Genomic DNA, 24,531 nt, shown 5'->3' with positions numbered 1-24,531 from the left:
TTCAAGAAAACGAGGACGTCCTTCTTCACATGGTGCAAGCGGACAACACGAAAACATTGACACGAAACGAAAACGCGATTCAAGTCCTTCCATGCAAATGGAGGAAGAAGACGGAAAAATCGTTTCGGATGTGGATGAAGAGGGTGAACAAAAGGTGGATAGACATGGAAACTTATTAGGAGGTACATATATTATGAATGAACACGGACATGATTAGGAATTAAAGAAAAAATAAAGGTCGTGAATACAAGGTAACTACGTTTACATTGAAAGACCATGGTGACGATGTGTTTGTATTAGCTATGGAGCCTTCCAAGCTACTAGGATACCGTGACAGTCATATTTTGTTCCAAAAGCACCCTCAATTAAAACGAGTACGAATTACGGATGAAGAGAGACATCATTTGATCGAAACGGGTTTACTCATTACACGCTTTAAAAACCCCGAGGTTGCAGTGCTGACTGCACGTTCTCTTTTCAAATGCTTTGGCCATAAAGTCGTAAAGAACGGCAAACGTATCCAGGACGATTATTTTGAAAGGGAGCCTGAAAGACACCACGTCTATACGAATCCAGACGAGACTAGAGAAGAGGAAGAAATTGAAGATAATTCACGTAAATCCTTGATTGGAAAGACGTCACGATCTGAAGGATATGCTTCGGATGTACCTCTTAATAACGAAACTTGGATGCATCATGCAGCTTTAGCAGCGAGAGGATTTAATGCTCAATTACATGAACGAAGAGCTGGAAAACCTACATTTTACGATATCCATTCCAATATAAATCAGGTACCTGCCTCCTATCAACCTAGCCTGTGTCATTTTGAATTTACAAAGGAGAGCAAAACTGGAAGTTCTGTGGAATTTATAAAAAAGTCAAATGTACATAATACACCTCTCTATCGTGGATTAGGAAAAGATTTGTTAGAATATGATATTGAGTCTGCTATTCAATCTTTATCCACAGACAGTGAAAAGGAGCAAGCAAGACATGTATTGGCTTTGGAAGAAAACCAGATCAGGGATGAAGAAGAGTATCCATTGTCTTTAATGGAAGGTCAATTTCAAAGCGCTTTCCCTCTTCATCAAGCTCGTTTCAATTACCCTATTCCCAAAATCCCCGAGCCTACTATTTTGGTAGAGACCGCACAATCTTTAGCTGCTCAACAGTATTATTTGAGTTTGGTCTATCAATCTGTAAACCAATATGCAGATCCTCATAGACAACCTTCACCTATTGCCAGACTTTCTCCCACAGGATATGTTCAACCATCACCTATCCCACCTCAGCACATGATGCAACAACCTCAACGCATTCCCATTGTGCCGCAACAATTAGCAGAACCCGCTGTATGTGGCACACTGCTCTCTGGAAATCAGATTTGTAAACGTCCAGTGAATCGACCTGGCGAGAAATGTCAGTTGCATTTACCCGTCAAACCCATGTCTGACTATGCAAAAGCCCCACCTCCCGTAAGCATATTCATATAATGTGAGAGAGAATAACGACTAATAGAGAACAAAAAAAAAATTGATGTATAGGCCACAGTCTACTCTGATAATAAATGTGCAGATTGTCATGAATTGCGTGCCGCAGAAGGATTATTTACATCAGGTGAAGAACATATTACTGACGATTTTTCTGTGGTGAAATGTTCTAAATGTACACGAAAGTATCACCCTGTATGTGCCAATTTGACTACGCCCAGACAAGTGGCTGCAGTGGAATCATACCCATGGTCATGTCCTGAATGTAAGATATGTTGTGTCTGTAAGAGCGCAGGTGATGAATCGACATTAATGATTTGTGACGACTGTGATCGAGGATGGCATACAGGATGGTAAAGTATAGAGTCTATAAAGAATGTAAGTGCAATGTTTAATCTATATACTTTAGTTGCAATCCTCCCGTAGAAAAAGTACCGGAAGGATCATGGCTTTGTCCATTATGTGCTGATTGTCATGGATGTGATGAACACGGTATGGCGGAAGAATCGCAATATAAACATGCTATTGCGCCTAAGAGCGATCGCTACAAATATCCAGTTTATCTGGCCACGTATTGTCATTCATGTTATGACAACTTTGCTGAAGACAGATTTTGTCCAGTGTGTCTCAAGACGTATGGAGAGGAAGAAAATGATGATGAGGACAATGAGATGGTTGCGTGTGATACATGTGATCATTGGATTCATACACGATGTGATGAAATATTAACACCTGCAAAATACCAAGTGTTGTGTGATGATGAAGATGCAAAGTATTCTTGTCCTATGTGTGAGGAGAGATTAAAGCGTATTGTGGACACAAGTACAGCCGATTTAGCACTAAAGGGATTATCTGCACCCAGTGGAGTGTGTGTTGGACTATTAGGCGGAAAGGTAAATGAAATTTATCATTTTATTTGATGAAGCTAAAATATGTTGGGCATTTTATTAGGTCAAGACAAGAGGTGTAGTGAAATACAAGAATATTAAGATTGGTGTGCCAGAAATCAATGGAACAGGTGTGGCAGAGATGCCAGCTAATTTCAAATAATAAAATATATATACTATGACCTTTGATTGACGGTTGAAAGATAGGCATTCCAACCTAAAGCTACTACGTTTGTTACCATCAAACGATAATTTAATGGTGTAAAATAGAAGTTGACAATTTGGACAGCAGGCCAAAGCTATTAACCCCGCCAACATTTCATTAGTACCATATCTACTTGTATCTCTTTTCTTTTATATACCTTGTAATTTCCTGCTAAAGCCGTCGTGTAACCACTTTCCAATTTACTCTTGATTTCATTGATGGATTTACCTTCAAATAGGCCCTGACCTGTAAAGAAGGCAGCAATGAAAAATGGAGCAAAGACAAATTGATCTAATCCAACCTTTATCGCGAGACCTTTGGTTTTTTTTGGTTGTTGGTTAATATACATGCTTATGAGGCGCGTGTTCTCTTTTGGTACCTTTAAAGCGATTTGTGGTTGTTACTTTTTTATCAATGAAACGGTACCAAGTACTGAGTGCAGGACCAGCAAACACTCCACCAAAGGCAGACATGCGTAATGTTCGGTTGACATCGTGGTTCTTCCATCCTTGTTTTTCGACAATTTGTTGAGCAATGACATCGCCTTGAAAGAAAAAAGGAGTTGTTTTATATGCAGCTGACTTTTTTTTTGTGTATCGCTTATTTACCTGCACCAAAAAGAATGGCTTTATAAAAAAAGATAAGGGTAATGAGAAAAAGGATTATAGAAAAAAGATTCTCCAATCGTTACCGGTCGATGCACATTGAACAAGTATGGGCCTCTTGGTAAGAATTCTGTGATAAGCAGCAAACATCTTTTTTTTTTTGTGCAGGAGATAAAGAGGTTTGCGTTTAAAAATATAGAAAGCCAGCTTGAAAAGTTTAACTTTTTGACTTGGTTAATCTTAAAAATCTCCAAGTGATCCGTATAAATTTTGAAATCACTTTCAAAATGCATAAAACTTATAATTAAGCATAATTATCATAAACCTAATACCGAAATCACAAGTAAATAAACATTAATTTATTTTGAAGCAATATTGTAGTATATTTTTTTCTCTCATAAATTGATTACGAAATCTACTTTTGCGGAGAGAAAAAGGAGCGCGGACGTTGGAGTCATCGGGTTTAGTTTTTCGAAGTAACAGATTTTTACCTTTTTGAGGTTAAGTACTATTCCTACTTTGGACCAAAAAAGTTTTTTTTTTTCTTCTTCTTTATTCATTTTTTTATACATGTCTGCGTTATTGAATAAACTTCGTCGACGCCATTCTCATGAGTATGCGCCTTATCAGCATTTGGAACAACATTTCGAGTCTGCCGAGATTGTAAGAGATACTATTATTGGTCTTTCTGGTAAGTACAAGCTATTTAGAGGGAGTTGTCAAAACCTAAAAAAGAATCATATAGATGGTTTAACTGTTCCCTTTGCTTTGGCTGCTGGTCTTTCCTCTCTTGGTAGTTCCAAAATTGTTATTTACGGTGGTGCCGCAGGTATGTTATTCTTTTCATTTTCTGACGTGTTTTGTGACACTAATGTCTTTTGTAGAACTTGTTAGGTAAAATAATGGGACAGGAATAGAAGAATAGAAACAGAATTAACAATTGCTCCATAGTGGTGCTATTTCAATGGGATTGGGTGGATATTTAGCTGCACGTTCGGAGATTGATCATTATCGCACTGAACGTGAAAGAGAAGAACGCGAAGTGGAAGAGTGTCCTCAGGATGAAGAAGATGAAATTGTTGAAATCTTGGAACCCTATGGACTTGATCGTGACACCATTCAACCCTTGATTGAAAAGTTGAAGAGCGATCCTCAAAAGTTTGTTGATTTCATGATGAAGTTTGAATTGAATCTGGAACAGCCTGATCCTCGTCGTAGCTGGGTAAAAGAATGACGAATTATGCTTTGGAATATACCCGTTAATGCTTTAATAATTAGATTTCCGCTTTAACCATCGGGTTGTCTTATTTCATTGGTGGCTTGATTCCTTTACTTCCTTATTGCTTCTTTGAGGATTCGATTTTCGCGTTGTATATTTCTGTGGCCGTCACCTTTTTAACCTTGTTAATATTTGGTTACATCAAGAGTAGATTGGTTAATCCTGACGGTGCTGTTTGGGGAGCCATTCAGACATTATTAATCGGTGCTATTGCAGCAGGTGCGAGTTACGGTATTGTTTACCTCTTGCCTCAAGAGCCTATTGTTCTCTTTTCGTCTGTTGCATTGTAATTTATATATTCTCACACACTCTCTAAATAAACAAAACCTTACCTCATCCATGCTCTTTGTATTGCCCTGCTGATGATGATGACCCGGAATTTTTTTTTTTAGTTTTGTGACATGTTTCCCCTTGATAGTATTTAAGTGCATTCAACCGCAACGCCTCCTTTTATATTTGTTATTTTTATCCTTTTATTTCTCTCTCCCTTTTCCTGTTTCCTTTCTGCAATGATAAAGGGTTGGGTATTCCTATGTGGTTTACTGACAATTGTGGCCTGTGTGTCCTCAACACCACAAGACGATATGAAAATTCTCTATGATCGTAAGGTGGATTTTATTTTACAAGACAATCTAAGCAAAGTAGGTTTGATTCCTACATGGTAAGAACAATTATCCTTGATCTAAATATATATTCACGTGTATTGACAACATATAAAATAGGATGGCTCAATTCTCTGCAGAAAATGGCACGTTTAAAGATGTAGACTATACATCTGGGTGTACTGCAAGAAGAGCCAATTGGCCAGCACAACAACACTTTCTGAGAATAGGTACGAATATAGATAGAAATCTATAAAAAAAAATGACAAACAAAATCTAAAAAAGATCATCCTATTCTTAGTGACGATGGCTAGCCAGTTTCGTACAAGCCCAAATAACGCTAGTGTCTTATTGCCTCCCATCTCCAAAGCTATGGACTATTGGTTTGACAATACATACGTTCCCGATACATGTTTAGATGAAGGTGGTATGGATAATAGTACATGCCCCTGTGGTACTCCCGGTATTTGGAATACAAATTGGTTTGGCCAAGTAAGTTTAGATGTACATAAATAAAACCGGTTTATTAATAACATTTTTTGTTTGTTTACATAGATGATTTTAATGCCTAAATTGATCTCAAATGCATGTTTATTATTGAAACAGAATTTGACCGATACGCAATTAGGAAATTGTACTCTAGTTAGCCAGAGAGTGTACGACAGGATCGATACGTTTGTGCTCGGTATCGGACCCATGACAGGTGCAAACATGCTCGATGCTTCTACTTCTATCATCAATCTCGGTCTTTTAACAGACAATGCAACCATGACAGCTGATGCTTTGGCTCATTTCTACAATCAAACTTTAATCATTCCCGAAACTGGTGCTGATGGTGTAAAGATTGATGGTGCTTATTTACAGCATTTCTCTCAAGTCTATAACGGCAATTATGGCAAAGAGTTCATCAACTCGGTCGTCAATGTCTTTTCGCAAACGGATCAAACTTCATTTATTCCTAAAGTGGATACACAGGAGGCTTTCTTGACGTTGATGAATGGTACCGAGTGGATGATTTTCTCGAATAATAATGTGTCGATCTATTGGGAATATAGTACGATTGGTCGAATGGTTTCTTTCTTGGCTGCCGATAAACAAGCGAGTGGCGGTGTCGTCTTGAACTTGACACGTATTGAACAATCTACTGCCAATTGGGTAAATGCACCTGCCATCAAAAAGATTGTGGATAGTTTAATTTCTTTAAACACAACCCGTAGCGGGCAAGGAGATTTAGCGGGTACACGTGGGTTCTTTTCTGGCGATTTCTTGGTTCATCGAAGCCCATCGTATGTTACAACCTTAAAAACCTTCTCAACCAGAACGTCAAATTCGGAGTGTAACAATGATCAAAACCCCTTTGGGTTTCATCTGAGCGATGGGGCCATTTACAGTTACCTGGATGGAAATGAATACTCGGACGTTTTCGCGGCGTGGGACTGGAACCTCATCCCGGGTACAACAGTCGATTATGGTGCGACCCCATTTGGTTGTAACATCACTCAATTTTATGGTAATACAACCTTTGTCGGCTCCGTCACTCCCTCATACAAGGATGGTTATTCATCTAAAGGTGGTATGGCTGTCATGCAATACTTGAACCCCATGACCGGAAGTTTGCGCTGGGAAAAGACCTACTTTTTCTTCCCGGGATTCTATGCAGTTCAAATTGGCCCTATTGAATCACAAACCGATGCTCCTGTCATTACTACCCTGGATCAATCAAACCTGAAAGGTGATGTCTATGTCAATGGAAAGTTAGTCTCTAATGGTGGTGGTGGGGATATTACCAGCAGTCAAAAGAACCAAACAGTTTGGCACAACAAGATCTTGTATACTATTCTCGATGATAAACTTGCGTTAAAGATCAATACAGATAGCCGTACCACAAATAACAATTGGTCTACCATCGGTATTTCTCAAGGTTTAGCTACACAGCGAATTTTTACGGCAACTCTGGAACATTCTGCTGCATCCCTTAAAAACGCCAGTCAGACTAAACCTTCTAGCTATGTGGCTCAATTAGGTGTCGATGCAAAGACAAGTGATATCGATAAGATTGTGCAGCTTGTCTATCAAGATGACGAGAAACTGGGTAAAGTGCGTGGTGCATATAATCCTAAAGATCAAACTATTGCCTTAGCCTTTTGGACAGCTGGTAGCTATGCCAGTCCATGGAAATTGAGTGTGAAGACAGATCAACCCATTTTGACTTTCTTCACCAAGGAAAGCAGTGGTTATGTTATGACTGTTTCTGATCCCACTCAATTATTAACACAAGTCAACATTGAAGTCACGCAAACGAATAGTACACGTCAATTACAGATTTCTCTACCTTCAAGTCCATCTGCTGGAAGTAGTGTTTCATATAATTTATAAAAATAATAAAAGGATGGTATGATATTTTTTTTTCTACATTTTTAAGTTACTAAACATGTGCTCTACTTGTGCTCGCTCAATTTCACCGTCTAAATATTCTTGTCCGCCGTCGTCTAAAAAGTTCTTTTTCACAAAGTCTTCATATGAGTCGTATTCCTCGTTTTCTAGAAATAAAAAAGAATATCAACATACAAATATTTGTTGTGGTTGTCCCTTTTTTTTAAAAAAAAATAAATAAATATATATTCTCTTCACCTACCTTGCTTCATATGCATTTGCTGTAAAAGTGGGGACAATTGTTCCCAGATACCTCTCTCAGCTACCAGAGCATAAATTTCCTGAACGGTCTGCGACCAAGAGACGTTACGTGTGGCGTTTGCTTGAATGATAGCCATCAAGTGTTCAAACAAGTTTGGATCGTTGACAATGGCATAAACTCGATCGAGATCTAAAAAACCTTGAAATGCTGTGTGATCAAGTGATTCCTCCATCATGCAATCTTCTCTTGACAGGTAACCATGGTGATCATCTACCAGAATTTCTTGCACAAAGTCCCGAGTGTCGGGAGATAATGCGGCCAAAAATTGCAGTAAAGTTTGTTTGACTTCCTGGATATTGACAGGTGTGGAGCTGTCGAGACAGAGACATCGTACAAATAACTCGAGTTCCATGTCGGTTTCGAGAAAACAAGAGACACGGTATATTAAAGCGTAATGGTCAGCTACATGCATCAACAATGTGTCATATTCTGGTGATCGTTGAGCACTTGCAAGCAATTGTCGAAAGTCGTCCAATAATTGGGGCATGAGCTTTTCAAACGTTTTGACCCAATGTTCGTAAATGACTGAAAGTGGTTTAAATCGTGGGCCTTGCAGCGATATTAATATTGCTTCAAATTGTTGTTCATTCTCATCACAGGCTTGATGAATATTGGACAGAAGCTGGTAAATTTGTAACGATGAATGGGGATGCGACATGTTGGCTTGGAACAGAAAGAAAGGTAAAATAAAACAAAGACAAATTTGTTTTTGGTTTCCCGAGGGATATATTACATTTTTGTTTCATAAATGCATTTATCTTTGAAGAGGGGCTCTTTGTTTTCCTCCTTCGGTACATTAGTATCACATCCAACAGGACCATGAAAATTCATTTTTTTTTTTATTATTATTAAGATGTGAAATTTATTAAACAATAAAAAGATCCGCCATACAAGTTATGTACTAGTTTATATGGTGGATGAATAAGGTTACTACATAAAACAAGTTCTTCATTTGAAAACTTCCTCTTGCGAGAAAGACTCAAACTATCCGAAGAGAGCCATGCCTTTGGGGTGCCAATGGGGATTTTGTACTTCTGTCTAAAGCGTTCACAATTGAAGACTCTGTTTTAATGACTGTTTCTAATGCTATGTTCTGTTTAATAAACAAACAAAAAAAGTTAGTTCAAGATGTACCATTGGATAATTGTTAAGTATGTTCTTACCTTCAGTTGTACAATGCACGAAATAACACGTGGCAAGCTGTAAATTTCGTCAAGGCTTCTGAATAATGAAACTTTGGACGTCCTGATCATTGCGTATAACTGCGGTGATTTTAGGTCCATCACATAGTTGACTAAATCTATAGCTTGACACTATATCCCACAAACAGCAGGATTCGGAACTCGATTGACTACAAGTTCGTTGTATGTCAACCTCATTTGTTTGCCAAGCTTAATGGTATCAGATTCTATAGCTGCGTATCCAGATGACTTGCGAACATATCCAATTAAAATAAAATCTTTTTTAAAATTTTGTAAGTGCTGTTGGTAATTGGCAAGTCTAGACGTAATGGTTTTCGCTATCGCTTCTACAATATAAAATAAAATGTAGATAAATGCTCACAGAAAAAAAAAATAGATTTAAACTGCCATGAAATTCAGGCTTCAAAACGTAAATATTTCTTTTACACACAGAGACTCCCGATTTTCTTTTTCTGGAAAAAGGTACTTGAGTGTAATTTACTTTGCTTTTAGTCCATTGCGTAAATTGTGTTTCAGTCTCAAATTTGTCGGTATATACATTCACGATCTTATATATATCTTCAACACCCACAGATTTTAATTCATAGTTTTCGTTATTTCATCACCTGAAGAAAAAGTGGTTATCAAAACTATTAACCAGTCCTATCTGGGTTTTCCTGACTGTCTTGGGTTTATCGATGGTACTCATATTTTTTTGGAGGAAGCACCCATTTGGAAGCGAAACGAGTTCTACAACAGAAAGGGTGGTCACTCTAGCTAGACAATGGCAATTTGTGACCATAAACAAAGAATCCGGTACATAGAGACTGGTTACTTTGGAAGTTCGCATGACATGCGTGTACTTGCCGAAAGTGATCTGGGCAAAACCCCATCAAAGTATTGCGTTGGAAACGACTATGTCTTTGGTGACGGTGGATACTCTCCCACAAACTACCTGGTAACTGTAAGCAAGAAACCAAGAAATGGAACGACAGCCGATGATGACCAGCAGTTCAATACATACATTTCTCAGATGAGAACTAAAATTGAACATGCTTTTGGAATTCTGAAAGCACGATTCCAAAGTCTAAAGCAACTAAGACTGAAGATCAAATTGAAGGATGATGTGATTTTCGCCAGTGAATGGATTCGTGTTTGTGTTGCTTTAAACAATTTTTTGATCGACCGTGAAAGCGATAGCTTTACCGCTATTTTCCAAGTTGAGATGAGAAAAAATTGCATTAACAAATTGTGAAAGTTGTGAATCACTTGCTAAATTATAAATATTAGAAATGCTATCATTAAGTTTTCAACTTACTTACTTAGTAATATATTACTCTCGGTTTCAATGGTTTTTGGAGGAGGTGTTGAAAGATATCTTTTATACGTATAAGGATCATAGTTAATTCTGTTCTTTGAAAATAATATGGGATTTCTTTCTGATGAGTCATAACAAAGTTCCAAATCACCATAGCTTTCTAGTTTGTTGTTTGCTTTTATAACACTGGAAGGTGTGAATTCCATTCCGAATAAGACACACAAGGCAAAATCACGAGAACAATTCAACTTCAATTGAAGAAGAAAATAACTTCTGTAAGATTTTTTCAGATTTTGTTTACCGCGTTTTTTTTTTTAAGCTTGCAAAAGGGAAATGTCTAGACCTCCGTATTTTTTTCAAACGTATTTTTTTTATATTACTTACAGAAATTCTGGCCAGAAGACCAGCAGGCCAGTATGTTTGCACCTATTTAAAATGCATCCCTGCTATTCACAGTTCGTGAGTTCCAAAAACTCAAGAACTCTGCCTAGGAGGTCGCCCTTCTATAGCAAAGACTAGCCGCAGCTGCAATATCACAATATATCTTTTTCAATTTAGCTTCTTTTCAAAGAAACAAGAGTCGCTACTAAACAAACCTTTTTACGTGATCGGTTACTTTCATACGATAAAAGAAGTATGTTAAGGGAAAAGAAAAGGAGAAGAATAAAGTGTGTGAACCAGCTTTAATTATAGATGAACAAGCTTATGTCAGGATGATTTAATTGTCTGTTTCATCATCCATAATGTTTGAGCCTTTACTTAAAATAGAGACACTTGCAAAAAGCCTCCCCCAGCAAGTCAGAACTCCGTAGTTGTCTATCTGCGTTCCAGTAGTAGTAGCTTGTAAATGACAGTGAAGCAGATTTTATGGAAAACAGAAATCGATCATCCCATGAAGTTTAAATGATATGGCATGTCAATTGACGTGTAGACCATCGCGTGATTCTAAGAAATACGTTTATTTGAAAAAAATACAGAGTTCTAGACATTGCCTTGCAAAAGTGTACTGCGTTTTTTTTTAGGCGTGCAAAAGTGTACCGCGTTTTTTTTTTAGGCTTAAGCTAAACTCCCTTAAATAAAGCTAGTTAAGAGTAGAGTTAGAAGAAGTCAGTTTGGAAACACTGAGGATCTTGAGACCAGGATCGGCGAAGCATGTAATGAAATTCCTTTCAAACATCTTCAAGGTTTTGTTAAACACTCATTCGAAACTTTTGAAAAGTGTTTGAATGAGGAACATTTATAAAAAAAAATAATTTAATATAACGTAATTTGAGTTTGTACCGTGAGCACTGTAAAAAATCATTAAGTTCAAAGAGGAAGCTCTCAAGTTCAATTTAACTGGTTAAATGTCCCGTTTTATTTTGGAAAAAAAAAGAAAAAATGTTTAATATAAGAATGGAAAGCCTTGAAAGTATTATATTTAGCTGGATCCAGTACCATACTTGGCCTTCCAGACATCTTCCATCTTTTCATCAATTCGGGTAAACAAGTATTCAGCACCACCCAAAACATGACCTGCCAAAATATCAATCGAGAATTCATCAGGAATCGTACGAAGAGGAGCGTTCAATTGTCTACACATGGATTCAGCAGAAGCAGGCATGTAAGGACTGAGCACAGCAGACAAGATATAAATCAAATTGACGGCAGTAGCAACTACAGCATCACACTTGGGTCTGGTCTCATCAAACAAGGCGTTGCTCAAGTTGGCTTCTTGGAGGTACAAGTTACCACGAGCACTGATAGCCATGGCAATACCAAGTCCGGAACGAAGCTTCACACTTTCCATTGTTTCGACATATTGCTTCAACAATACATTCACATCTTTAATCAAGTCGGTCTCCAACTTGCCAGAGAAATCGGCCTTGGGAATCACGCCGTCGTACTTGGCAAAAATGAAACGAATAGCACGGTTCACAAAGTTACCCAAGTTGTTCAATAATTCACTGTTGTTCTTGGTAATAAATTCGTTCCAGGTGAACATAGAATCACTGGTCTCGGGACGCACAGACATGAGGTAATAACGCCAGACAGAGGGGGGAATACCCGTGGCTTCAGCATTGTTACCAAATACACCCACGTTACGAGACTTGGAGAACTTGCCACCTTCATAATTAAGGTATTCTAATCGCAAAAATGTGTTTAGAGGAATATTATGGATTTTTCTTTTTCTTTTTAAACTTACCACAAGTACTGATATGGTTAACAATAGTCCAGTTATCACCGGTACCGATTTCGGAACCAGGGAAAATAACAGAATGGAAAGGAACATTATCCTTACCCATGAATTGATACAACTTGACATTCTCGGGGTTCTTCCACCATTTCTCCCATTCATCGGTGTAGTTAGCAGTGATACTAGGATAACCGATGGGTGCATCGAACCAAACATAAAACACCTTGTCCTCATAACCTTCAAGAGGAACAGGTGTACCCCACTTCAAATCACGAGTAATACAACGTTGTCTCAAACCTTCCTTTAACCAAGATTGGGTAATTTGAATACCGTTGGCAGACCATTTACCTTCAACAGAAGACTTTTTAAAGGCCTTTTCAATCTCGGGTTGGAGTTTGGCCAAATCGAGGAAAAGATGGTTGGAGTCTCTGGTAATAGGTGCATTTCCATCCAACTTACAACGAGGTTTGATAAGGTCGGTGGCGTTTAAGAGCTTACCACAAGCATCACATTGATCTCCACGAGCATCCTATATTATACAATGTCAGACATTCCATCCCTTTCCTTTGCTCTTTTTTTCTTTCTCTGTCTGCTTACATCGTATTTACAGTGAGGGCAAACACCTTCAACATAACGATCAGCCAAGAAACTAAAGTGAGAGAAAATGATAAATAAAACAAAAGAACATCTCTTTTTTGTACCCAAAGTTATATCCTTACCGAGAACATTGCTCACAGTATAATTGGGTCATGGTCTCCTTAATAATGTTTCCATTTTCCAAATTCTTCAAGAAAATCTCTTGAGCGATCTGAGTTTGCTTCTCAGTGGTGGTACGACCGAAAAGATCAAAAGACAAGTCGAACCACTTGTAGACATTGGTGTGAATGGCATTATACTTATCACAAAGTTCCTTACAAGAAACACCTTCCTCTAATGCCTTGGTCTCGGTAGCAGTACCATACTCATCAGTACCACAGAAGAAAGCAGTATTGTATCCACGGGCACGACAATATCTAGCATACACATCAGCACTCAAGGTGGAACCCACAATGTTACCCAAATGAGGCACGTTGTTGACATAGGGAAGAGCTGAAGTAATCAAAACGTTACGTTCTCCATCCTTGGGAAGAACTCTAAAAAATAATAATAAAAATGTCATGATGAGTCATGTGTTTGTTTGTGCGTGCGTGTGTGTTTGTGTGCCTTGATAGCTTACTTGACAGATTGGTCCAGAGCCTTGGCTTCAATGTTGGCAGTCACCTTTTGCTTACTAACATTGTAGACAGGAGCAGGAATTTCCTTGGTCACTTTCTTTTCAACATGACCTGTTTGTTTCTTGGGTTTAGCGCCCTTATTTGACTTGATTTTTTTTTTTTTTTTTTTTTTGCATGAGTCATCTCTGTGTATGTTATCCCCCACCTTAATTTTTTGTTTTGTTTTACCTGTTCCTTGATAAATTCAATACCAGCCATCAACTTGGGGTTCTTGGAAACAAGATTGAACCAAGCTTCTAAAAGAGGGTACTTGCTAGGTTCTTTGGCAGCAGAGAAAGTTTCGAAAACAGTAGCGAAGTAAATAATATCGACCAAAGTAATTTTATCGGATGCCTAAAAGAAACAGAAAAAATTGAGTTATACCCATATTCTATACGTTTTGTTGTTGTTATTGTTATTGTCGTTGTATTCTGCGTACCTTGGCAAAAGCGTTACCGTGTTGAGAAATAATGCTCTCGACATTAGCAAAAGCTTGGTCGAGCTTTCTCTTGATGACAAGAGGACTGACAAGTAATTCTTCCTTTTCAATCACGACAGATGTAGTGGCATCGAATTTGGTGGCGTCAAAGATATACCTTTTAGAAAGAAGAAGATATAAGGGTAAGTCATACTGATAGGATAAAGCTGTCTAATTCTTTTTACTTCAAGGCGGCATTCGCGTCAGTTAAAGAGAGGTCGTTGGAGACAACAAAAGTCACGGCTTCTCCGGCAGTCTCGACAAGTTTGGCACCTGTCACTTGAGCTGCCATAGCTAACTTCAAAGCATTGGCGAAAGGCTTGGTGTTGGCTGCCAACTTGGGCAGAGTTATCTTTACTGCAGCAGGCATATTTTAATAGGAATAGAAGAGAAAAGAAGGAAAGAAGGGGAAGGGATGGGGGTCGTGAGTTTGAATAAGTTGTGCACATAAGCCACCATCTTTTTTTAAAAAATGTTAGATCTCGTAACTGAATATCACAAATGGTTTCAATCCTTTTAGCAGTGCCTATTTCTTTTTTTTTTATTTTAGATTTCAATATACACGCTGTCCTAGATATACTGTAGCATACAGATGATTTTGTTTATTCATTCGTTTTCCTACTTTATACACTTTGCTCTGCTCCGAAAAATTGCGTGATTTGTCTAAGCTATGGAACACAAGCTATGCAACCCCCCCCCCCTTCCACACACACACACGCCTCTCTCAGATATGTCACAAAGACGAACTCAGACTCACACGCAATGCGTATAATTACCAGATAAAGCTTGACAGGGATAATAATGCTTACTTGACAGATATGATTTTCAATTGACAGGTCAATGGAACAGGAACTGACTGTCTAGGATATACTTCATCACCTCCATAATGGTTCTTTCATCTATAGAATTCCTGTCATATCAAACAAGTGTTTCCAGAGTCAGTTTTGCAATTTACAAAACAGTAGAAAAATCCGCAATTTATTCTCGTCCCAACTAATAATGTACAAGAGAGGTGTTTGTGTGTTTTTGAGTGTGTATCTGTTTGTGTGTGTCTGTGTCTGTGTGTGTGTGGTATGTATTCTTTTGTTTTCTTCCTTTTTTTTATTATTATTTTTTCTATTGTTTTCTTTTATTAGTTTAAGCAGACTTGGTCAATTGTGCTAAAGTGTTTTCAATTTCTTGTGCTGAAGCATTTTGAAGAATAACTTTACGTTCGACACCTTTGTCTATAGATTTTACAAAAAAAAAAGGTTCAGTCTACCTTCGCTATCCTACTCCATCTATTTCACTTACCGAAACGAGCAAAAGCACGAGCTTCAATACCACTGGCTTCGCGAACTAAAATAGGAAGCTCAGGGTTGGCTTGCTTGATGCTAACGTAGTTCTTTGCGACAAAATCACTAGCAAAAAAAAATATGAGTATTTGTCATCATGGAGAGGGGATTCAACCCATGCTTACCGAAGACCACTGCTGGAAGGTGAAGTTTGACAGAATTGAAGACGGAGTTCTTTAAGACCCTTTAATTGAGATTTCAAGGCAGACATTGTTTAGAGTGGGGAGGAGATAGAGAAAGGAAAAAATAATAACAATCCTCTGGCCCTCTCAGGCTTTGGCCCGCCGCACACAACTCCCAAACCCTGGTGTTGAGTTTAAAATTGTGGGGGATACGTGCACCCCGAGTATCAGTGTCCAACCCGATGACGTAGTTGCGATTTATCCGAATTTTTGAGCGGTTTTTGAAAGTAGTGGGCTGCTTTGCTTTTGATTTTTAGGCAGAGGGAAAAAACTAGAGGGGAACAGGCTACATATTTTTGATGGGCAAAGCAACCATGGAGCTTCTGAACCGCTTTTTAAAGCTAATGACTACATTTATTCTCGCGTTAGAACAAACGCCATCTAATTTTTAGGTCTTTTGGATGAGCCTTTGGTCCCCAAATAAACTTAAATGTCCAATAAAAACTTTACATATGCCACTTACTCCCGGTCAATCTCTCACTTAATTTGTAAGAGTTTTCGATTCTCAGACAGCTTCTTTATTTCAAGCCGAAAATCACCCACTTAATCTGTAAGATATTTCGATTTTCAGTCAAATTCACAGTCTCATGTTTACTTTATCCTACAATTATATGATACCATTAGTAAGAACCTGGAAGCTTAAGACAGAGAGTTTTTTTCTTCTTCTACAAACAAAAACTAAATATAACTTAAACCTAAAACCTGAAATTGATCCTGATAGTGATATATCCACAAACACCTCTCTTAGAGCCATGTAAAACATACACATCAAATCAAATTCATAAACCTGGTTCCCACCATCACTACATAGCGGTGCACTCGCTGAAACAGTCATAATGTACAAGCGCAGCATCTTGCCTCAACCGTCGATGATGCACTGGCGTAACCACCCGTTTTTAGAGCTGGATCCCACACTAGCTTCAAAGTATCATTTCACTAGCCGACTTCACCGACTGATTTTACCAACGTAAACTTTATTGCTCATGGAGTAAGAATTGTGAGTTAATAGAGGCATGGTTGTGTTTTTATATACATTGAGAGTTGTGCTCTCAATAAATAATTTATATATACCTTATTTCTGATTCTAAACATTTTAATAAAATACATACAACACGCCCTTACTAATTTTCATCGCCTTGAAGCAAAAGAGAGAGATAGATGGAAAAGGTCTACGCGGTTCGTAGTAATTTTTAAAAGCAAAATTACTGGAAGCTGGAATTCATTTAAGCGTTCCTATTGATAATTTCCAAAGACATTGAAAAAAAACAAGCGACCGTCTAACTCTCTTTGCATTAACTAGTATGTAGTACCTTATGAAATAATATTTGGAGTTTAAAATAATCAATAGATATGTTTTATCCACCAACTTTCACCAAAGACCCTGCTGGTCAGTGGTTTCTGCGGCTGTGAAGGAGATGAAGGTATTAATTTTAAAATGTACCTTCTTGTGTTTATCAAGTAATTTATAAATCCCCTTTTTTTCGTTTATCATAACCATACGTTTTAAAATATTGGATACGATATAGATAAATGTTTGATTGTTTAGTGTAAAATCAAAAAAAAAAAAAAAAAAAAAATTGATTAAAGAAAGGGAAGCAACAATTTCTAGGAGGAATTTTTTTATCTATATATGTTTATTGATAACTTTGCCTGATTGCAGTTTAGTGCGTAAGACATACACTAGGAAGACCAACACATCACACCGCATGATCGTTCAATGACGGTTGTTTATCGGCCTTTTCCTTTATCATCAAAAGAAGATTTTTAATGTACATCTCCAAATATTTTACGGAACATGCCAGTAGGTAGGGAAGTTTAATCCAGAGATATTAAGCTTAGATATATCAATATTATTTATAAGACAAGTATTACCGAGACTGGGTTTCCAAGTAAGTTGTATAATATATATATATATATTTATATATGTCTTATTTGCTACTGAAGAATTACATATATCTATACATCTTTCTCTATACATCCAAAATGAATCCAATCGACTTTTGTTATACTGATAAAACGAAAAGCGTACATAATATACTTGAATGGAGCCTGAAGTGGCGTCCCATAGGATAATTGCTTTCGTTACTGAAGCAGTAACTACGTTTATCTACATCTCGTTTTCAACATTGCTCAACTCTCTTAAAAAAAACCGCCTCAAAAAGATGCAAAAAATACTTGATACTCGCATAAACCCGTTATTAAATTTTAAAAAAGGTGTCTAGATTGAGGTTTACACTAGTATGTCTTCAATTAGAGATCAAATTTTGTTATTTGAGTATTCTTTGTAAAGTTTTAAATTTTTAAATGAGTAAAAAAAAAAAAAAAAAAAAAAAAAAAAAAAAAAGGAACAAAAAAGGTGTACATTTGTATAGAAAAAGGGTATTCCTAAATAAAGAAAAAAGACGTCATGAACACGAAATGTTTATTTGATGAGCACAATGTGATTTAAGAATGGGGATTGTTTAGAGCACACATTTCAGAATACAGATGACTCTTATTTGAAGCACTTTTTTCGGTGCGTTATTCTCCATGTCACAAATGCACGTCATTGTTATCTTTTGTTTGTAGAACTTTCCTTTTTTAAAAATGTGTACCTGATTTTTTTTATGTCTTTTTTAAAAGGTTCAGTCGGGAACCTAAAAAAAAAGTCCCAAAAAGCCGGGACCACCCCCTCTTTTCTATATGTAAAAAAGCGCCATTTTTATTTTTTTTATTTTTTTTCTGCATATTTGTATCATAAACGCTGTTTTTAATTTTTATTTTTTTAAACCCGTTTTAACAATGCTATTGTCTCACGGTAGAGATTCTTATATGGGTAATATGTGATCTACTGACCCTTCCCTCCCCCTGTGGATACTTTAAACAGATCGGATGACTACCCCCTTTTGTTGTTTGTTGTTGGGTAGTATCTAGGCAACGGTGAAATATATTACCCCAACAGGTATAAAAAAAAAAGAATGGGATTTTTGACATTGGATATCTGATTAGGTAATATGCATTTGCAATCTTCATCACCAAGAAAATGAAAAAAAAAAAAAATTAAAGAACAATGTAGTAAAAAAAAAAGAAACGCGTACAAGCACACATATCATGGGGTTGTTGTGTGAATACGAGGTACACACAGTTGTCTAATTAAATGGACCGTGACACGTGAAATAGGAAACAACAGAGTGGAATACGCCCGACGAAGCGGGGGAGAAGGGAGAAGAAGCTAAAAAAGATAAATCGGCTGATTTAAATATATATATATATATTTTGCTTATTTTCGTTTGAAATAATTTTAAATGTTGATTAATACCACCAGTTTGTTAGTAACTATGCAAGAAGGGATCGACATTTTTTTTTTTTAAAAAAAAAAAAAGATTACAGCATGACTTGGTAATAGTCTTGTAATTATTATTATTTTGGCGGGAAATCAATGTTGTCGTACGTTTTTTTTAGTTTTTTCTTTGTCCGTTTATATCAACTGTCAACAAAATGCCTGTAAGAAGGTTAGTAAGTGGGTGATTTTTGGTCAGATGATGATAAGGTTTTGTCTGTTTAGCTTTAAAAATAATGCCTAGTGTATGTAGGACATGACCACAACTCTATCTTACTTTTGGAGAAGGAGGAAGAGGAGGTGGGGTGAGTATAGTTTTTAAGTATAAACTGCGATACGCACGCACGCACGTACACCCACACGCACGCGCGCAACTTACACAAGAAAAAAAAAGTTCCACTATTCTGGGTCCGCCCTCAATTTATTATTTTATTTTTTATTTTAGTATATTTTATTTATAGTCACCGCGCGCGGGGGTGGTTTTAAGTGAGAGTAAGAGAGAAGAGGGGGCGCACGCACGCACACACAAAAAAATCGGAGTCAAAATAACGATCACCACATGGCAAATTAATATGCGAATGATAAACCAGCCATGACGAAAGGATACATCTCCAAATGTCATACAAAAGATCAATCTTTGTGTGTTACATTAAATTGGCTTTTTTTTTATTTTATATGTAAATTAGTGTCTATTATAAAAAAGTTTGACCGATCATACGGCATCGCCATACGCTAATACTTTTTCCGAGCGTTGAAACATGTCCAAAGGGAATTCATATGAGATAAAATAGTTTTTAATGATTGTAAAAAAAAAATATAGATATATTCCACAGTAAGTGGTTAAAGCCTATTTTTATATTACTATGAGGACTGTTGGCCAATACTGGTCATCTCAGTCGTGTACATGTAGAAAGGAAAGCGGGGTTAGCATTTTTGTTTAAAATGGATTTTTTTTTTATTGGATTTCTGATCTTTTTTGTACATGCTTTCACTCTCTTTCTTTTCTCCCTGTGAGAGTATAGCAATAACAAGTGTGGGAGAAAGGGGAAGAGAAAGGAGAAGAGGTGGTAGGGGGATGAAAATAGGCCTGGTAGTGGCTCGTGCCCCTCGCTTCCGATAGGTACCTTCTTGATTATCCTTCTTGCCTAATGCATCAGAGTGGTGCAACCCTATTGTTACTTTGTTTGGTGTACTGAGTCTAATTAAACAGGTGACGTCTGCGCATATTTCGCAGTAACCCTTTCCTTTCTGTTTATTAAGGTAACACCAATACACGCGATTATTTGATTATCGCACAAAAAAACGTGGCTATTTTCAAGGGATGTTCATGTCGAGTTTACAAGACAAACCTTCCCCCTTATCCCTCTCTCTAAACAGGATATGTCATTTCTAGACACAACTCCGATTTTGCTGCCCTTGCAATAATAATAATAATAATATTGGATCGTCATATTGTAAATAGAGTGTAATTAGATGACAGACATTTCATAGCCAGCTAATTCCAGTAGTGCGCACGTACTTGAGATTGACGTGTGTGTGTGTCTGCTATTATTCGACGCCTAAATGAATTGAGAATGAAAAAAAAGGTTATTATTAAATAAGAATTGTGACTCAAAGGGCGGGTAGCCGTGTGCTACGTTTTTTTTTTTTTTTTTTTTTTTTTTTTTTTGCAACTCCCACACAAACTTTAATTCCCGTGACATTGAGTATATAAAGGTGCCCCCCTCCCCATTTTTTAGTAAAAGAAATATCTTTTCCCTTTTTTTTTTTTTTTTCTTCTTCTTCTTCTTCCTTCTTTCTTATATACGACCTTAAAAAAAAACGATAAAACGACTCTTATAATTATGGATATTCGCAATTTACTTAATACACATGATCAGGCAGAGTGCAAATACGAAACACCTTCTTGCAATTTTACCACTATAAATCATCCATCTGATAAGCCTTATGTATGCACTTGGGATGAATGCACCAAACGTTTTTCCAGACGCTCCGATCTTTCTCGACATAAACGAATTCATACAGGAGAACGCCCTTATCACTGTGAATGGCTCGGTTGTGGAAAGCAGTTCATTCAACGATCTGCTTTGACTGTTCATTATCGTACGCATACGGGAGAGAGACCTCATGTGTGTGAATATGAAAGTTGTGGAAAATCATTCAGTGATTCATCTTCTTTAGCCAGACATCGTCGTACACATACGGGTAAGCGTCCCTATGTCTGTGATGTTCAAGAGTGTGGAAAATCATTTACTCGTAAAACCACTTTATCCAGACATCAGAGATGCCATGATCCTCAGTGGAAAACTTTCAATCTATCTAAAGTCACATCACCTTATTCACCTGCTACTAGTTGTGATTCCGAAGATTCGCCTACTAGTCCCTCTATGGACTATCGTTGTTCATCACCACCTATGGTTGCTCCTATTGCATTCCGCCCTCTTCATCACTATCAACAAGCACAAGCCAATTCTTATACCCATCACTACGAGCAACAAAAATTACCTCAGTTTCATCATGCTGGTTATTCTGATAGATATTCATCTTGGCCTGCCCATTCTCCACCTTTTGAAAATTCCTTTTTCACAAGACCTTCTCCTTTTCCTGTTCCCACTAATACAACAAGAAATGCATATCCCATCACCATCAGTTAAATTTCACCTACTTTGGAAAACATCATTATATATCTATATCGCTTCTTATAAATCACAAAAAACACCAAAAACATCAAAAAAACAACCCAAATTCTTTAAACTACAAAAAAAAATACAACATATATCACCCAAACACACACACACACACACACACACACACTCAACTTTAGACTTTTTTTTATTATTATTTCAATCTACACTTTTTTTTATCTTTCAAACAACATCTCAGTCATGTCACACCCACACCCACATCTTTCCAAGCTGCTACCATTACCGAAAACCAAAAAATGTATATATACTTTTTCTTTTTAAAAACCATTATGAATCCCTTTTATTTTTAAACACCTTTTTCTATGCCAACCTATGAATCCTTTCTCCCCCTTTATTTTTATGAACCCTTTTTGGTTTCCACCTTTTTTTTTATTATATTATTTAAAATGATAGTAGCTTATTATAACCCTCTTCTCCACTCATTATCGCCTTTTTTATCCCCATTTTTTCTATATAAAGTCTTGATGACATAAAACCATTCTAATTTTTTTTTGACATGAAAAAAAACCTTTTCTGCGCCATGACCCTCTTCATTTTTTAAAGTTTATTTTGGCAACAGCCTCGTGGATTTTTTTTTTTAAATCAATGGAAAAGAAATCTGTGGGGTAAAAAAAAAAAAAAAAAAAAAGATGTCATCCCGTTAGCTTAGTGAATTTCTGGCAAAGAAATATTGTAACTCATGTTTTATATCGATTGGTTTAAGCGTTGTATGAATTTTCTTAAACACCAATTCCCAGGCTCTTTTTTTTTTTTTACAACCCCTTCCGTCCATGGCTGGATGAGTTGTTTTAAATTGAAATAAGAGAAGAGAAGGGGTTTAGCCGACATTGTGTATAAAAAAGATAAGACACTAAAAGCAGGATTCCGCCGGGGAAAGGAGTGTAAATATGAGAAAGCAAAAAAAGACGGTGTGCACCCGACAAAGGATGATGGGGTCCCACACACGATTTTTTTTTTTTTTTTAAAAAAAAAAAGATAAATAAATGAAATATAATCTGTAGTTAATTTGAAAGTAATTAGTTTGTACATTAAACAGTGCGTATATGACTAGTTCCCTGCGTACAAGCCAAAAAAAAATAAAGGGGTCATTAAGCACGATTGTATCTGACAATTTAGAATCGAGATAAAAAAACTCCAATTTGATGGAAGAATACATTGTCCATGTTGTCAAAGACTGTACCACCCATCTATTTGCCAAGCCCTTCATTGGGCCTACAGATGTAACCTAGCACAAGGGGATACTCGCTCTCTCTCTTTCATTCTCTCTTTTAGATATAACATCGATTTTCCAGTGGGGGACATCACTATTGTTCTCTCAATAGACCAATCACTGTATGTCATTCTTATTATATGTGCGACCCTATTACCAAGACGCACATGTGTTTTTCCACGTTGACATTCGTAACCATGGTATAATGTAACACGGCATATCTCCTAATGCGTCCATCTAGTTTATTTTAAATTGCCCAAATTCCTAATTATATTTGCAGTAAAAAAAGAAAAAAAAAAGATGGGCCACAACACACAAATTAAATTTATTTTTTATTTTATTTTTTTCATATACGTGCTCTAAACCACATTTGGGAGCTTAAAATCATGCTTTACCCACCCAATCATCATTTCCATTTTTTTTTGGCTAGTGTGGCACACAGTTTGTAACCCACCCATTGTATGAATAAAGAACATGTGATGTATTTTTATTTCTTATTCACAAGTTTCATCAAGAGAAGCAATGTATAGTGAGCGTCATTTCCTAAAGAGTTTCTATTAATCTTCTTTCCATTCTTTTCTTTCTTTCTTGTATTTTACCTGCGTTATGCAAATTCCAATTCTCAATGTCTAGTAGATCCATGGTCTTTCCTAGAGAAGGAGGGTTATGAAGGTCATTAATGGAAGCTGCATAAATGACATCGGTGTTTAATATAGCGACATGAGCTGACTCCTCCACAGACAAAGTCTCTGATCCATCCGCCGTAGGCCATTTAAACTTTTGTTGGAGTAGATACTTGATATCGCTATCTAAACCATGTCCAACGAGGACAAATCCGCCGTCTCTCGCCACAGCCCAATCCAGATCCTTTCTTAATTCTTTCAGCGCTTGTTTCAACGAACACCAAACAGTGGTGCCAAAGTTAAAACGCATACGTTGATCACTGACAAATTTTCCATTGGTTAAATGTTTATAGGTATCCATGGCATAATGCTGATCTAGGAAACGATCAGAGGCAGCATCATACATACTCCAGCCGATTTCCAGTAGGATGCTATGATCCATCTCATAGGCCTCAATATCGATACTGACAAGCACGTATTTCCCGCCGTGCACAAGGGTACGAGCCAAGGCAGAGAGTTTTTTAGCGTCCATAAGCTTGGTGCGGGCCTTGTTTCTTTTTTTGGCCTTTTGATGTGTGCGTTGCAGAATTTCGTTATGCGTGGCTTCGAATCGTTCGATAATTTCGTATTTTGCAGGACTGAGGTTGGATAAGGTGGGTAAAGGGGTACAAGGAAGTTTTTCGCGAAGGAATTCGATTAATTGTTCGCAAATGTGTAGGCCCATGACTACTTCATAACGACCATCGACCTGCGATATACCTTGTTAAAAAGATGAGCTTCAAAGTTATGACGAATAAAATGAAAAGAGAGAGATTACCTAAAGCTAATGGCATACCAATAGTAGGTGAATGAGGTGCAAAGAAGTTTTTTGGATCAAAAAAAGCATTGAAGCCGTTTTTCGCTTCCTCATCACCTAAATTATAAAAATGGTGTCTCCAAGTTTCGTAGACATTATTCCAAGACACTGCTTTTTCAATGGTCATTATGTG

At 37.1% G+C, this 24,531-nt stretch overlaps 10 protein-coding genes across 10 annotated transcripts; 4 read left to right on the top strand and 6 right to left on the bottom strand.

Moving 5' to 3' along the window:
* Positions 1 to 302: 302 nt before the first annotated feature.
* Positions 303 to 2,540, top strand: EV154DRAFT_412691 (chromatin remodelling complex Rsc7/Swp82 subunit-domain-containing protein; the record flags this gene model as incomplete). The annotated part of the gene is made up of 4 exons (XM_051595521.1): positions 303 to 1,475; positions 1,545 to 1,843; positions 1,900 to 2,383; positions 2,442 to 2,540. The coding sequence occupies 4 exons, from the start codon at positions 303 to 305 to the stop codon at positions 2,538 to 2,540; spliced, it is 2,055 nt and encodes a 684-aa protein (XP_051462296.1).
* On the bottom strand, positions 2,362 to 3,548 carry EV154DRAFT_494064 (uncharacterized protein). The gene is made up of 5 exons (XM_051599858.1): positions 3,274 to 3,548; positions 3,191 to 3,208; positions 2,962 to 3,126; positions 2,740 to 2,897; positions 2,362 to 2,676 (listed from the first exon to the last, which is right to left on the bottom strand). The coding sequence occupies exons 1-5, from the start codon at positions 3,335 to 3,337 to the stop codon at positions 2,554 to 2,556; spliced, it is 528 nt and encodes a 175-aa protein (XP_051462295.1). The 5' UTR covers positions 3,338 to 3,548; the 3' UTR covers positions 2,362 to 2,553.
* EV154DRAFT_494061 (Ccc1 family) lies at positions 3,549 to 4,914 on the top strand. The gene is made up of 5 exons (XM_051599857.1): positions 3,549 to 3,878; positions 3,933 to 4,016; positions 4,072 to 4,081; positions 4,139 to 4,409; positions 4,466 to 4,914. Exons 1-5 carry the CDS (start codon positions 3,758 to 3,760, stop codon positions 4,754 to 4,756), a joined length of 777 nt encoding a protein of 258 aa, XP_051462294.1. The 5' UTR covers positions 3,549 to 3,757; the 3' UTR covers positions 4,757 to 4,914.
* Positions 4,915 to 4,975: 61 nt separating this feature from the next.
* On the top strand, positions 4,976 to 7,444 carry EV154DRAFT_476971 (chondroitin AC/alginate lyase; the record flags this gene model as incomplete). The annotated part of the gene is made up of 4 exons (XM_051598075.1): positions 4,976 to 5,127; positions 5,189 to 5,298; positions 5,370 to 5,560; positions 5,624 to 7,444. 4 exons carry the CDS (start codon positions 4,976 to 4,978, stop codon positions 7,442 to 7,444), a joined length of 2,274 nt encoding a protein of 757 aa, XP_051462293.1.
* EV154DRAFT_297852 (uncharacterized protein) lies at positions 7,161 to 8,581 on the bottom strand. Its single transcript, XM_051594841.1, has 3 exons — positions 7,704 to 8,581; positions 7,401 to 7,608; positions 7,161 to 7,328 (listed from the first exon to the last, which is right to left on the bottom strand). The coding sequence occupies exons 1-2, from the start codon at positions 8,419 to 8,421 to the stop codon at positions 7,478 to 7,480; spliced, it is 849 nt and encodes a 282-aa protein (XP_051462292.1). The 5' UTR covers positions 8,422 to 8,581; the 3' UTR covers positions 7,161 to 7,328; positions 7,401 to 7,477.
* On the bottom strand, positions 8,582 to 9,087 carry EV154DRAFT_297821 (uncharacterized protein). The gene is made up of 2 exons (XM_051594840.1): positions 8,927 to 9,087; positions 8,582 to 8,856 (listed from the first exon to the last, which is right to left on the bottom strand). The coding sequence occupies exons 1-2, from the start codon at positions 9,044 to 9,046 to the stop codon at positions 8,743 to 8,745; spliced, it is 234 nt and encodes a 77-aa protein (XP_051462291.1). The 5' UTR covers positions 9,047 to 9,087; the 3' UTR covers positions 8,582 to 8,742.
* A 2,508-nt stretch (positions 9,088 to 11,595) lies between these two features.
* Positions 11,596 to 14,582, bottom strand: EV154DRAFT_494052 (tRNA synthetases class I (M)-domain-containing protein). The gene is made up of 8 exons (XM_051599856.1): positions 14,355 to 14,582; positions 14,131 to 14,287; positions 13,881 to 14,045; positions 13,655 to 13,797; positions 13,158 to 13,571; positions 13,036 to 13,087; positions 12,448 to 12,967; positions 11,596 to 12,386 (listed from the first exon to the last, which is right to left on the bottom strand). Exons 1-8 carry the CDS (start codon positions 14,537 to 14,539, stop codon positions 11,683 to 11,685), a joined length of 2,340 nt encoding a protein of 779 aa, XP_051462290.1. The 5' UTR covers positions 14,540 to 14,582; the 3' UTR covers positions 11,596 to 11,682.
* A 283-nt stretch (positions 14,583 to 14,865) lies between these two features.
* EV154DRAFT_435906 (thioredoxin-like protein) lies at positions 14,866 to 15,765 on the bottom strand. The gene is made up of 3 exons (XM_051596808.1): positions 15,629 to 15,765; positions 15,463 to 15,569; positions 14,866 to 15,395 (listed from the first exon to the last, which is right to left on the bottom strand). The coding sequence occupies exons 1-3, from the start codon at positions 15,712 to 15,714 to the stop codon at positions 15,307 to 15,309; spliced, it is 282 nt and encodes a 93-aa protein (XP_051462289.1). The 5' UTR covers positions 15,715 to 15,765; the 3' UTR covers positions 14,866 to 15,306.
* A 4,999-nt stretch (positions 15,766 to 20,764) lies between these two features.
* EV154DRAFT_297703 (uncharacterized protein) lies at positions 20,765 to 21,835 on the top strand. Its single transcript, XM_051594839.1, has one exon. It carries the CDS (start codon positions 20,849 to 20,851, stop codon positions 21,656 to 21,658), a length of 810 nt encoding a protein of 269 aa, XP_051462288.1. The 5' UTR covers positions 20,765 to 20,848; the 3' UTR covers positions 21,659 to 21,835.
* Positions 21,836 to 23,406: 1,571 nt separating this feature from the next.
* Positions 23,407 to 24,525, bottom strand: EV154DRAFT_558931 (uncharacterized protein; the record flags this gene model as incomplete). The annotated part of the gene is made up of 3 exons (XM_051605516.1): positions 23,407 to 23,462; positions 23,519 to 24,301; positions 24,360 to 24,525. The coding sequence occupies 3 exons, from the start codon at positions 24,523 to 24,525 to the stop codon at positions 23,407 to 23,409; spliced, it is 1,005 nt and encodes a 334-aa protein (XP_051462287.1).
* Positions 24,526 to 24,531: the final 6 nt, after the last annotated feature.

Source organism: Mucor mucedo (assembly GCF_025094135.1).
Source record: "Mucor mucedo strain NRRL 3635 chromosome Unknown EV154scaffold_8, whole genome shotgun sequence".
NCBI classification, from domain to species: domain Eukaryota; kingdom Fungi; phylum Mucoromycota; class Mucoromycetes; order Mucorales; family Mucoraceae; genus Mucor; species Mucor mucedo.
This window is presented reverse-complemented; position numbering and strand designations above follow the sequence as displayed.